Genomic DNA, 12,804 nt, shown 5'->3' on the forward strand with positions numbered 1-12,804 from the left:
TTGATTTAAAATTCATAGATGAGGCAGGTTATGTAAGTGCAACTGTCTAGATCTCACGAGTATTTGCAGTACGGACTGACTCACCAAGATGTGTATGTGTGTGCACACCCACATGCACATATAAGCCCCTCCCCCACTGCTTCAGCCTAGCAGATATAACTGCAGGAATGATTCTTTAAGAATCCAAAGGCTTTCTCCATTTTCAAATTATTGATTAAAAGCTGATGGAATGTAAACATGGACTTCCTTCTCTAAAGGTAATAAAAGAAAACTAATTTCTAGTAAATGGCAGTTCAAGTTGCCTGATCTCAACATACTTCTCTTACGGGTGATGAACAATATAGCTGTATGTATTTTACTTTTTAAGAACAGGATACTAAAATCAGGAGTGGAGGAAGCAATCTTATCTTTTCTTATTCTAAGAAAAAGAGCCATATGTTGTTCTTCACTATGAAGCACAAAGGGAATTAGAGCACATACAATGGGAAAGCAACAGAGAACAGCAAGAGAAATAACAATGGTATTCAGGAAATCAGAAAAAAGCTGAATAATTATCATTGTGTAGGGGTGGATTTCCAATGCCAAAATATGCATTCTTTCTTTGATTCCAGCAGATCAAGCATATGTTCTCTGAGCTGCCAAAATCCTGATCAAGATGAAAACAATTCACAGCAATACTCAGGTATATTTCATTAATAGATAACATGCAGAAGTTGTTGATATTTCTCTGGAGAGTTTTGGAAAATAAAAAGGTAAAGAGAGAGGACATAATATACTATTCTGGTGGCTTCAGCGAGCGTTATTTCTGCTCACAGTTGCCATATATTTGATCCTTTGCATAATGCATTTGAAGTACAATGTAAACATTGAATAGAAGATAAGATAGAACAAGCCTTAGTGCAATGTCATATAATGCACAATCTAAAATAATTGCTCATCCTTCTGCAGGATGTTATTAGCCTAATAAAGTAAAAATATATATCAGCATTAGGAATTTGTAACACAATCAAAGTACAACTCCCTCATTTCTATTGTAAGGATACATGAATAACACTTCAAAATGCAAATAACTCTTAAAGAAAAAATACTATCTAGTTTTGAAACTTAAAGTATTACTGTGTACAGAAGCTATCAAACCTTATATACCTCTGCTAAAAGAACTCACAAACATATGGGGTAAGGTCATCTAAAGACAAGTGGAAAAATATTAAAAAAGAAAAAATCCAAGAAGGAAAACAGCCAATGTTCTTCACAGCCAGGTTCAGTTGCCTTACATAAGACTACACTAGTATCACAGGGATCCCTGCACAGTGTGTCTTTTGTCTCAGAAACTGGTTTTATTTTCCTCTTATAATATGCCTTTTTACAGATCTTATCAGAATGCTCCATTATTAAAGTAAACCTGCTTAAGACATAATCCATCAGTGAATATGTATGTGTTTCAGAACCTTATTCACATATGTTGCTAGGTTTACAGAATTCTGAGTTCATTGTGTGCCTAATTGTAGGTTAGGATTTATCAGCAACAAGGATAAGAATTCTTATATATATGCATTATATAGTAATTCATGCAGCACTTTCTGGTATTTTGGGTTCATGCATGAAGGGGAACATTTAAGAAAAAGTGGATGCAGTAGCATTTTAAGGAGAAACAAATGAAAAAAAGGAACTATAAGCATGTAATTGCTACATTGAAAACCTTTACTGACTAAACCTCTCAGATGGACTACTTACATTAACATTGTCAGGACACAGTTTTAAAAACAGAATTATTCACATGCAATTTTAGGACCTGAATTTAAGAGAACAGAACATCTGAAAATAATGGGAACTTCAAAAGTACAATAATTCTGTGGAATAAGTCAATGAATGTCTGGTTTGTAATGTTTACAACAAGGCCATTTAAGTCTTCAAGAACATTAACCTGTGTTATTTGCACTGCAAAGGGAAATGGATTCTGTAAACATAGATTCTGTAAACTAATGGACTCTTTTAAAATTTTATTAACATTTTAGTCCAGAGAACAGGTTAATATTCTCTCTTAGAAGTAAAAAGTGAGATAATGCTCTTATAGATAAAATTAATTACATTTATTAATTGTCAAAATTCATTTCACATTTTCAAATCATCATCTCACATACCATGAACCCCTTCCCTAGACTCACAGTGGGACTTTGACACTCATGGTCTAAATCTGAAATTGTCATTGGGAACACAGCATATTACCAGACTGTATGAACTGAAATAATGCATTTCTCCTCCTTGCCTTTTAGTTTGTGTGTCAGCCAGAGTGGAATTTAACTACTAATTTCTTTGCGGAAATCAAGTAACTGAATTACAAATATACTGAGCTCCTTTTCAAACTCTGCCTCTTACTTACTCTGACTTCAGACATGTAACTTAATCTTTCTTTACTCCATATCTCCCTGTTAAAATGGAAGATGTAAACCATTCCCTTATTTTCCTTTTTTCACAGATATGACTGCTCTTCTCCAACCCTTACATTTTGATACTGAAACATTGCCTAACCTAAAATACTTGGCTGCAGACCAAATATATATTCATGTAGGAATACCTGGGCTAGCTTTAACGCAGGTATCGCATGTGTGCCTAACAGTCTACCTATGACTGCATGGAAACAAATCTCCAGGGAAGAACACATGAGCCAAAATGTACAGTGCTGCTGTTTCACCACTATAGGTATTCTAGCTAAAATAAAACAATAAAACTTATTAGGCCACTATACATATAAATAAACAGTAAGTATAGAGAAATCTGAAAAAAATTGAACATAATGAGATATTTCTATGAAGGCTGCAACAAAAATGAGAGTAAGCTGACAGAACTAGGAGAATGGACATGAAACAGAACAACAAAAGATCTTCTTACACATCACATGTGCAGTTAATAATATAGGAATTAATATGAAAAGGCCATATTGTCCATTCCTCAAATGGTTAAAATACACCTCCAGCTATCCCTACCTACATTGGTAGAAACAGAAGTTCATGGAAATAAAAAAGTAACAGGTACATGATGATTACAGACTGAAAAACCTAGGAATACATAGTTTATAGGAAAGATAAATTATAAGAAAACATAACAATCCACAATATTGTAAAAGTAACATGGAATGATTCCATGTTCTTTCTCATCATGATAAAAGGAACAGTCACTGAAACTGTTAAATAAAAGAAAAAAAATGTAGCCTTCAGAGGAATTTCCCATTGAAATATATCCTTCAGGCCAGTAACTTGACGAGGGTTAAAGATTTGTGATAAATTAGGTATTTTATTATTGCTATTACTATTATTTAGAAAATAATAATTTAGAGCCCATGCTGACTATTAACTCTTAGGAGGATAGGTAATTCTGGAAGTATCTCCTGCAGGAACTTTTATTTTAACTTTCTTCTGAGAGATATGTTATTAGACATAGTAAAAAACAGAAGGCTATGACTAAAAGATCAGGAAACTCATTTACCATGGTAATGTCTTTACCCTTGATATGCAAAAACCAACGTAATAAAAATGTTCTTGAGAAAATTATTGTGCAATTTACATTAAGACACTTCCATTCTAACAGCAAAATTAGAGAAAGCTGCACATATGAGCAGAATTTCCTTGTAAGGAAAGCTCCAAGGGCAGGGGATAAATTAACTCAGAAGTTACTTCTGGTTCTGCAGATTTTACTAATTAAAAAGATCTTTGCATACTGAATTTTCACAGTCAATCTGCTAACATTTCTTTTTTTCTTCCCCCCACCCTCTTTTTTTTTTTTTTCTCCTGCATCTGACACCACAGCTAATCATCAGAACAAAACTTCAACCTACATCTGACAGTCATGTAGGCTGGTAGGTAATGTACAGCATATTATAAGAAAACCGTCCCCCTTACCCAATTTTTTTCTTTCCAGCATTTTATTCTTGCCTGAGAAAAAAGGAAGGAGGCCTCTTAACAGCAAACAGAAAGTTGAATTTCCTGTTTACTTTTACTGTGAACTCAGCCTTCTTACATTTGTTTTAGCTGTAAAAATTGCTTTCCCTAGTCACCTTAGTTTGCAAAAAAAAAAAAAAAGTACCAAATATATCAGAAGATTTAAGATACTGTGCTGAAAATTATCATTTCAAACTTTAAAAATGAAAGGCAATCCAAAGCAATTAGTTATAACTGCATTGTTTCACACCAAGTAAAATTAAATGGTAAATATTTGAAGTAATAACAATTAATAACTATGCTTCCAAAGTTCTGTTTCCATGGAAAATCTGCATGAAAATCCAGTATAAATTCTGATTAAAACTTAACCAAGCTAAACACTGCAGATAACCTAAATTCCAATTAAATGTGACAAATGAACAGTTGACAGATTTCAATTCCAATTCTATTTCTGTCAGAATGATCCATTAATATTGCAAATTATATTATTAGAATTTGAACAACACAATTGTGCTTAAAATAGTTAAAATACAAGTGGACTTCAGAATCAGATTGCTGAAAACCCTCACTCAAATGTCAGACATTGCTTATATGAAGGAATAAAAGTACATTCCATCCTGTTCTGTCATTATTTATAGATTAATGTTAACAAAAATTTCTGGAGGCAGATGACATGTCACTGTTGAAATCTTGTTTTTAAAATGTGACAGTAAAATCCAAAAGTCTGTAGAATATAATTTTCATCACAATGTCACCCACCTTTCAAAGGTCTCAGTTCAATGGTTTTTAAAGGAGAAGGAACTCCTGATTACTATATGCAAGTCCTGCCATGCAATTGGTTTCTTCATGATAATTTTGTTTTCATTCACTTATTCACGGAAATATATATTTGTCCAGCTCTATGTTTCTATCTATTCTAACTATACAATACTATTTTTAAAAGTGAATCCAACAGATTCATCTTACCAAATATAGTTTATCATCTTTCAAAAAATCAAAATAATGTCTAAAATATTTCAATTATTAGAATGAAATACCACTTTTTGCATCAGCAAACTTAAATAAACTGGTATGCTTTAATTTTTGGCACTGCCCAAGTACTCTCCATTTTCAATTGCACTCAGTAAGTGTGATGATTTTCACTGGATAATGAATATATTAAAAATAATCTTCAAATGTGGCTCTACAGTTTTCACAATATGGTTCAGGCATACTCCATGTTAGTATGCTTTCTGAACTCAGAATTTAATGTTTAGCACTTTACTACACTGCTATATGTCCAGGGGAATGAGAAAATTGTTCAGTTTCATTATCTCAACCATAAAATCTCACTGCAAAACAAACTATAAAATAACCATCCCAATTTAGGTGTAAAGTCTATAAATCTTTTTCTGACATCTATCTAGTAATACTAGTATCACTTTCTCCCCTACCACACACTCAGAAAAATGAAATGTAAAGACATATATTCATATAAACAACCAAGGAGAATATAGTGACACACACTTATACATTACCTAAGATACCTTATTTTCAGATGGATAATACCATCTTCCTTTTGGTCAATTAGTTATTTGCTCTTGGGATATATATTATAGGCTTCTGTAAACTGCTGTAGCCATTCTTCAGTCATACATACTAGATCGGGCAACATCTTACCATGGAAAATAGTAAACTTTTATTGGGTCAACATGCCTATCTCAGCAAAGACAAAAACCCAAGAACAACCATTCCATGCTGTAAGGTCTGAAAAACTAAAGCATGCACTTAGTCAAACTTATTCTTTCATTCTATAACAGAAAAAACAACACCCTTCTTGTATATACCCAGCAATTCAAATTGGATTAGCAAACCCGTTATTTAATTGCTATCAAAAATCTGTACACTTTGACATACAATAATTTACTTTACTGTTTGTGGGCAAATGAAAAGGCAAAGAAGTCAGTGTCTGACTTCATAAAATTTTAGATGAAAGCCAATAGGTGGAGAACAGGAAAACCTTCAGGTTTTATGAAATTCATTTCAAACTGAATTTTTTAAAAAATTCTAAATAGTTTTAGATGCAAAGGAAAACAAAAGCTGAGATTTAAATTCACTTTATTTTGTAATAGCTGGAGAATTACTATAGAATAAATAAAGATTCAGCATTTTTCCGTTTGTATAAATAAACCTTGAATTTAAATCAGACGTTCTAAAAGTATTGTACAAAATAAAGTGTGAAGAAAAGGAAAGTAATGTTCTTTTTTAAATAATGAAGAATGGACATGACACTCAGTGTTGTTTTGAAAACATTCTACATAATGTTTTTGTGGAAAAGGAAATTTGCTAGAGTGGGGTTTTTAAACCTACTTTCTTTTGCTGATGCCGTACGTGTTACATTCTGGGAAATTTCCTAAGTAGTTGTTGAACCAAAAATGGAAGAAAAAGAGAATACATGTCCTTTACAGACTTTTAACTAAAATGAAAAGTATGGAATTTAATTCAATTATCATCTCCCCAGCCCTCAACTGGTGTTTTTTTCAATGTTTTAACTGCTTCTGCAGTATAGTTTTTAAATCATGTAAAGAAAATAAAGTACTGTTTTTATTACTAGTGTTATGTTCCATTATTTTGTATATCTGCATTTTAAAAAACTTTAAACTTTAAAATAATTACAATTTTAGCTATTTAATATATTTATTTGAGTTTTTGGACTGACCTTTCAAAAGTCTACTTAGCATCACTTGCTAGTGAGATTATGTGTGTGAATGTTGTGTTTGCCCCTACCATTTTCCATATGCTCTGCCTCACCAACACTGCCATCCGGCGTAGTCCTTTCGTAGTTGTCCTCTGGGAGTGGAAGGGCACCCAGTCTTGGCCCTGATGAACTCTTACTGCTTGGTGTTTCTGACTCCTCCAGACCGCTGTCATAGCAACTCTGCAATGACCCTTGATGTGGGTCCTGAGGCTGACTCACAACAGAAAACGTCACTCTACGAAATGGCTGCAAGAGAAAAGATTCTGAATGTCACTGAAAAGTTCCATCTTTGAACAACTGATTCTCAAAACATGACTTAAGCAAACTTATATTTTAACATTTACCATTTAAACAATTTTCTCTAAATTAAAGCAAACAGCAAGTACGGTCCTTAAAAGGCCACTGGACAGATTATCTGCAGTTCCAGAACCTTCCCGCAGTTTTTCATATCCTCCTTTCAAATTGGTATATAAGAAAACTGTCTTAAAATTATTTATAAATACAGTATAGTTCCTCTTTTACTCAATAGTGTTAATTCAAATGGAGTTTATATCAGACTGCATAAAGGTACTCGACAGTGTGTGTGTGTGTGTTTGTATGTGTGTACGTGTAAGACTGTGTGGGTAGGTATAAATGCTCACCTGTGAACTATATTGTGGGTATCAACAACATAACATAACACCCATAAGTCTTTTTATAAAATCACTTCCCGTGGTTTTGAAACCTAGTTGGCATAAGAAATGAAAAAAAAAAAAAAAAAAAAAGAAGGGAAAAAAAAGGGTTCAGTCTCTTAGCTCCTTCGCCATAAAATTCAGTGCCTGGAGACAGGGTGTGCTGCCAGCTGACTTAATAAAGCCTTTAAACTACTGCAAGCACAGCTGACACCACATGTTTCCACTGGGACTGTACAAACATAGATTGTTAGAGATTTGTATTCATTCAAAATGACAGATATTACTGTTGCTGGGGAAGCCTACATGCTGAACCCTGGTATCAGTGAGCATCCCAGGAAGTGGGAGAGTCAAGCCTTCACATTTCAGAGGACACTGAGGGCAGGTGGGCTTTTCAGGAAGAAGCTGGGGGATCCTCCAACAATTAGAACTACACTCAAGCGGTAACGATACATTTCAAATAATTTAATGATATATATGAAGTAACTTAATGTTTGCAAGGCTAGAAAACCACAGAGAAATATCTGATATTCTAAAAAGGACCTTCTAAACCAAACACCAATAGATCCATTTTATAAGACACAATGCAGACTTTCCCATATTTAAAATGTGAGGTCTGAGAATGCTGCCCATCTTTGGATTCAGGTGTGTTTCAAGCCTTAGAATGAGACACAAGCACACATCACTCCCACTGGCACCTCTGGTCACTATAGGGTGGAAACATTTACGCAGGTCAGAAGGTAGGAAACTGCAACCACAACCACTTACACAATCCCTGAAGAACCAAAGTCCACATTAGGTTTACAAGGGGTGGATGGAGTTTCAGTTATAAATTTTACTTTTTTTTTTTTTTTTTTTTTGAGAATACAAGGTTTTGAAGATATAAAGATATTCAATGCTGATGATAAATCGGTGGGATTACAAATATAACACTAAGTCTTACTGGTACAAGTAGATCAAAATTTTATAAATGTGAGTGCTGTTAGAAATATGAAACAAATTCTAAGGGAAGAGTCAAGGTATTATCATAGTGATTTTTGGACCTCTTGAAGTTTACTTCTATACTTCAGCTGTAAAGTAGTTTTATACCAATTTAATTTAGAGCTTTGTTTCATATCAAATGCAAGGAGAATAGAGGAGCAAAACAATGGAATGGAGAGCACAAATAATGAGCATTAAAAGAGCACATTAAAAATGGTTTAGAGTTGCTGCTCCTTTTGCTAACGTGGAAGTAGTAGAAAGCATAGAGGAGCATTAGAAGTGCTAAGACCTATATCTACAACATAAAATTTCAATATCTTTTCCCCACAGATGCTGAGTACGATCTTTCTCTTCCAGGAGTATTCAGAAGGAATATCATTGTTGAACTGCACAGAAATTCTTAAAGCTCTCCTGCTGATTCTGAATCATGCAGGAAGGATAAAGCCTGTTTACAGCAGTCTGTCCTGCTAATCATCTGCATCATTTATACTGTTATTTCATATTTCAATAATAGCTTGTGCACTGTGTTATTGGTAATTTGCACATGCATTCACTGCCTCAGAGAAATAACAAAGTAAATGTTAAGAAAGGCAAAATGTCTTTATCTAAGCTATGGTTTTAGATGTAAGCAACCAATTTTATTTTGTCTCTTTTTTTAGCTTATGGAAGCAGTGATTTCCCTTCATGTGTTTTCCAGACATGGACTTCTAAGTATATAGAAAGATGTCAAACAAAGACAATATTTCATATCTTGTAAACAGGCTCTGTTGTTTCTTTCCAATATGACTGTTCTCAGATCACTTAAGACTAGTTGCAAGTAGAAGTTAAGGTTTCACCAGTCTAGTACAGATTATAACTAAGGCTAAAAATCCCTATAAATATCATTATTCATCCTCTAAACTAAAATAACTTCAATGTGCCTTTACTAAGTTATTAATGATAAGTTTTTAAACAGATCTAGGTGTTCATCTTTCTTTTTTTATTAAATGCTGTACTGAGTAGGAATTACCTGACACAAAACTAACACACAATATTCAGTTCAGTAGAGGCAATTCAGCCAGTTCCACAGAATATCAATGAGCAAGGTATAATTCTGATAAAATCTTCTCTAAAAGAATTATGAACATGTTAATTGTTATTCTGCAGCATTTCTTACATTTCTACTTCCAGTATAAACATCAAGTTTCTGACCTCTGTTTTGCACTATTTCTGAAAACCAGATCTTCTCAGGCAAGTATATTGCAAATTTTGAATGCATCACAGCTCATGGAAAAATAAAATTGTTTGTGTTTTTCTGATGAAAAGAAATAGATCCTGATCATGTTTGTTACCTGCATCATTAAGAAAAAACTGTTTTTAATTAATTTAATGGATTTTAAGTACAGAAAAAAAAAAATATCCACACTGTGGTTTACTGTCTCCTTTTTGATATCATCCTTTCTGATATGTAAAACACCATATTCTTAAGACACAATAATCTGGGTGAACATGGAAATAGTTATAGCAGAACCATCAGTCATAAAAGAGAATTAGTTTTTATATACTTTGAAAATTGAGGCTAGACTAATTATGGTACCTATTTTTTACACCCCAAAAAACTATGACATCTTAGATATAAAACTGCTGAAAACACAAAAGTATGGATTTACTATAAAATGCCTAATTAGGATAACTGATATAATATTTTCTAGTAACAGCATATGGAATTATTCCTAATTATATCTGATCATAGAGATGAACAGATCACAGAGAAAAGATACACTTTTGCATTATACCCCAAAGGTAAATGACCATTTCTGTATTCTTCCGTATCCAAGCCAGAAAGTAAAATCATGTTATACTTTCAATTCATGAAGAACATTAATTTCAGAGCTTGGCATTAGGTACATACCCTGGATATACTTGGTGAAAAGCAATATATCCATATAGCTGCATGAGGCTTACTCATGACACTTTTTGCCATTATATTAAGGATTTTCCTTTCATTTCCTGAAATTTCTAGTTTTACATTGTATTTCCTGATATAGTTTATGGTTATGGCAAGTTTGCCAACAACACCAAGCCGTGTGATGTGGTCCACAGGCTGGAAGGAAGGGATGCCTTCCAGAGGGACCCTGACAGGCTTCAGAGGTGGTCCTGGGCAAACCTCATGAAGTTCAACAAGGCCAAGTGCAAGGTCATGCACATGGGTTGGGGAAACCTCAAGCGCAAACACAGACTGGGCCAAGAATGAATTGAGAGCAGCCCTAAGGAGAAGAACTTGGGGGTGTTGGTTGACGAGAAGCTCAACATGAGCATGTAATGTGCCATTGCAGCCCAGAAAGCCAACCATATCCTGGGCTGCATCAAATGAATTGTGGCCACCAGGTTGAGGGAGATGGTTCTGCCCCTCTATTCCACTCATGTGAGACCCCCACCTGGAGTACTGTGCTCAGCTCTGGGGCCTCCAACATAAGAATGATGTCGACCTGTTGGAGCAAGTCTAGAGGAGAGCCATGAAGATGATCAGAGGGCTGGAGCACCTTTTCTATGAAGAAAGGCTGAGAGAGTTGGAGGTGTTCAGCCTGGAGAAGAGAAGGCTGCAAGGAGATCTCGTAGCAGCCTTCCAGTACCTAAAGAAGCCTACAAGAAAGCTGGAGAAGGACTTTTTACAAGTGATAGGACAAGAAGTAATGAAAGAGAGTAGATTTAGATTAGATATGAGGAAGAAATTCTTTACCATGAGGGTGGTAAGGCACAGGAACAGGCTGCCCAGAGAAGCTGTGGGACGTCCCATCTCTTGAAGGCCAGGTTGGACGGGGCTTTGAGCAACCTGTTCTAGAAGAACCTGTCTCTGCCAGTGGCATAGAGGTTGGAACTAGATGATCTTTAAGGTCCTTTCCAACCCAAACCATTCAATGATTCTATTTTTTTCATGTTTTCTCCATAGCAAGTGATGTCAACTTTGTAAATACTGTTATTTCAGATCCTAGTGCATTTGGACTACAATGGTGGGGTAGAAGGGTGAATTTTATTTACATTTAATTGAGAACTAGAGTAGTAACCATCAACTCTTTCTCAGCCAATGATCCCACAATTGATTATGGATACAAAGTGGATGCACTAAAGTGTAACAAGGAAGAGCAGTTTTCTCTCTTAATTACTTAGCACTTGGATAAAAATATCAAGATTATATCAAGCCTTCCTGCTGTCACAACACTTACACCTCAAATAATTAGAATTTTAAAAACATTTAAAGCAACTGTAAAATCCAGTCCAAGAAGCAACATAATATGTTGAGAAGCATAAAAAATAGCCCAAACTGAATATCAAGCTAAAGCAAGCTATATTGATTTAAATATTTCTACTAACTTGTTCAACGTTAGCTTGGGCATTACCCAAAACCCTGGAAGATCAGCAACTAAGGTTCACATTTTTTTGGCTCTCAAACCAGATGACTTCCTGCTTGGATAGCAGGATATCTTGGGCTAGCTGGCCCAAAAGCCAGCTCTGGAGATCACTCAGTCCAGCTCCTCTAAGTAGCATCACCTAGAGACTTTGCCCGGGGCTGTAATCAGTCTTTTTTTTTAATAGCTTCTGAAATGGAAACTCCACAGCCTCTCGGAGCCACCTGTTCCACTGTTCTGACACTCTCATAGTAAAGAAGGTGTTTTCTTACATCAGAAAGGAATTTCTGTATTTTAGTTTGTGCCAAAGTTTAAAAAGCACTGGTGACGAGTCAAACCTAAATAATATTATAACTCCTGTTAGCTTCAGAAAGTCAATCAATGTCATAAGACTAACACAGCAACTCTGAGATGTGTATAGAGTAGGTCTGAAAAACAGGCAGAAGAGATACATTATCTCATCACATAAATTCGAAGTGTTTCGTTAGCACTTGAATTTTGATAAAACATGCCATTATCCTTTTCTTTCTATTCATTCTTAATTGCTGGAAGCTTGTTGGAAGACAAACAAAATATTAATGAACAATTGCTGTTCTGCATGAATAGTTTCAGCCCACACAACTCTTTCCTCTATTCAAAGCACATATTTCTAATGTTCTAAATTTCTATCATTGTGGCCTAATAAAAATTGGCAGGAAATTAAATTAAACAGGCATAATTTTTTAATGAGAAGACTGAAACACCTGAGACAAGTATTACAACAGGAGGGGAAGAGAGAAGAAGCACACTAGTAAGAATAATCAACTTTTTATTTTAAATTTAGCAAAAAGTAGTAGCAATTGGAATTTTAAAAAGGAGATGATAAATAAAATAAAAAATATTCTGATATCACACCTTTGTAGCAGGCACCACCGTGATGAACTGTGATTGTCTCAGCTATCAGGTAAGAATTCCACACAGAAGATAAAGACTTTTCATCATTATTTCCATTTATTTTAGTAGAATTTTTATTAATTTTAGTTGCAGTAGTGAGATCCTGGCCATGAACCAGAAGCATATTTTGTTTGTTCTGTTTGAATATGAAATACAAATCC

The 12,804-nt window shown here is 34.5% G+C and overlaps 1 protein-coding gene across 3 annotated transcripts in view; it reads right to left on the minus strand.

Moving 5' to 3' along the window:
- The window catches only part of PCDH7 (protocadherin 7), a gene marked incomplete at both ends in the record, with an annotated part of 262,681 nt that overhangs the window by 124,581 nt on the left and 125,296 nt on the right, over positions 1-12,804 (minus strand). For all 3 annotated transcript variants that reach the window (XM_082050611.1, XM_082050610.1, XM_082050609.1), the window contains one exon: positions 6,702-6,918. In XM_082050611.1, coding sequence (XP_081906737.1) covers positions 6,702-6,918 — 217 coding nt within the window. The remainder of the gene's footprint in view (positions 1-6,701; positions 6,919-12,804) is intronic.

Source organism: Streptopelia decaocto, assembly GCF_964273445.1.
Source record: "Streptopelia decaocto genome assembly, chromosome: 4".
Lineage (NCBI taxonomy): Eukaryota > Metazoa > Chordata > Aves > Columbiformes > Columbidae > Streptopelia > Streptopelia decaocto.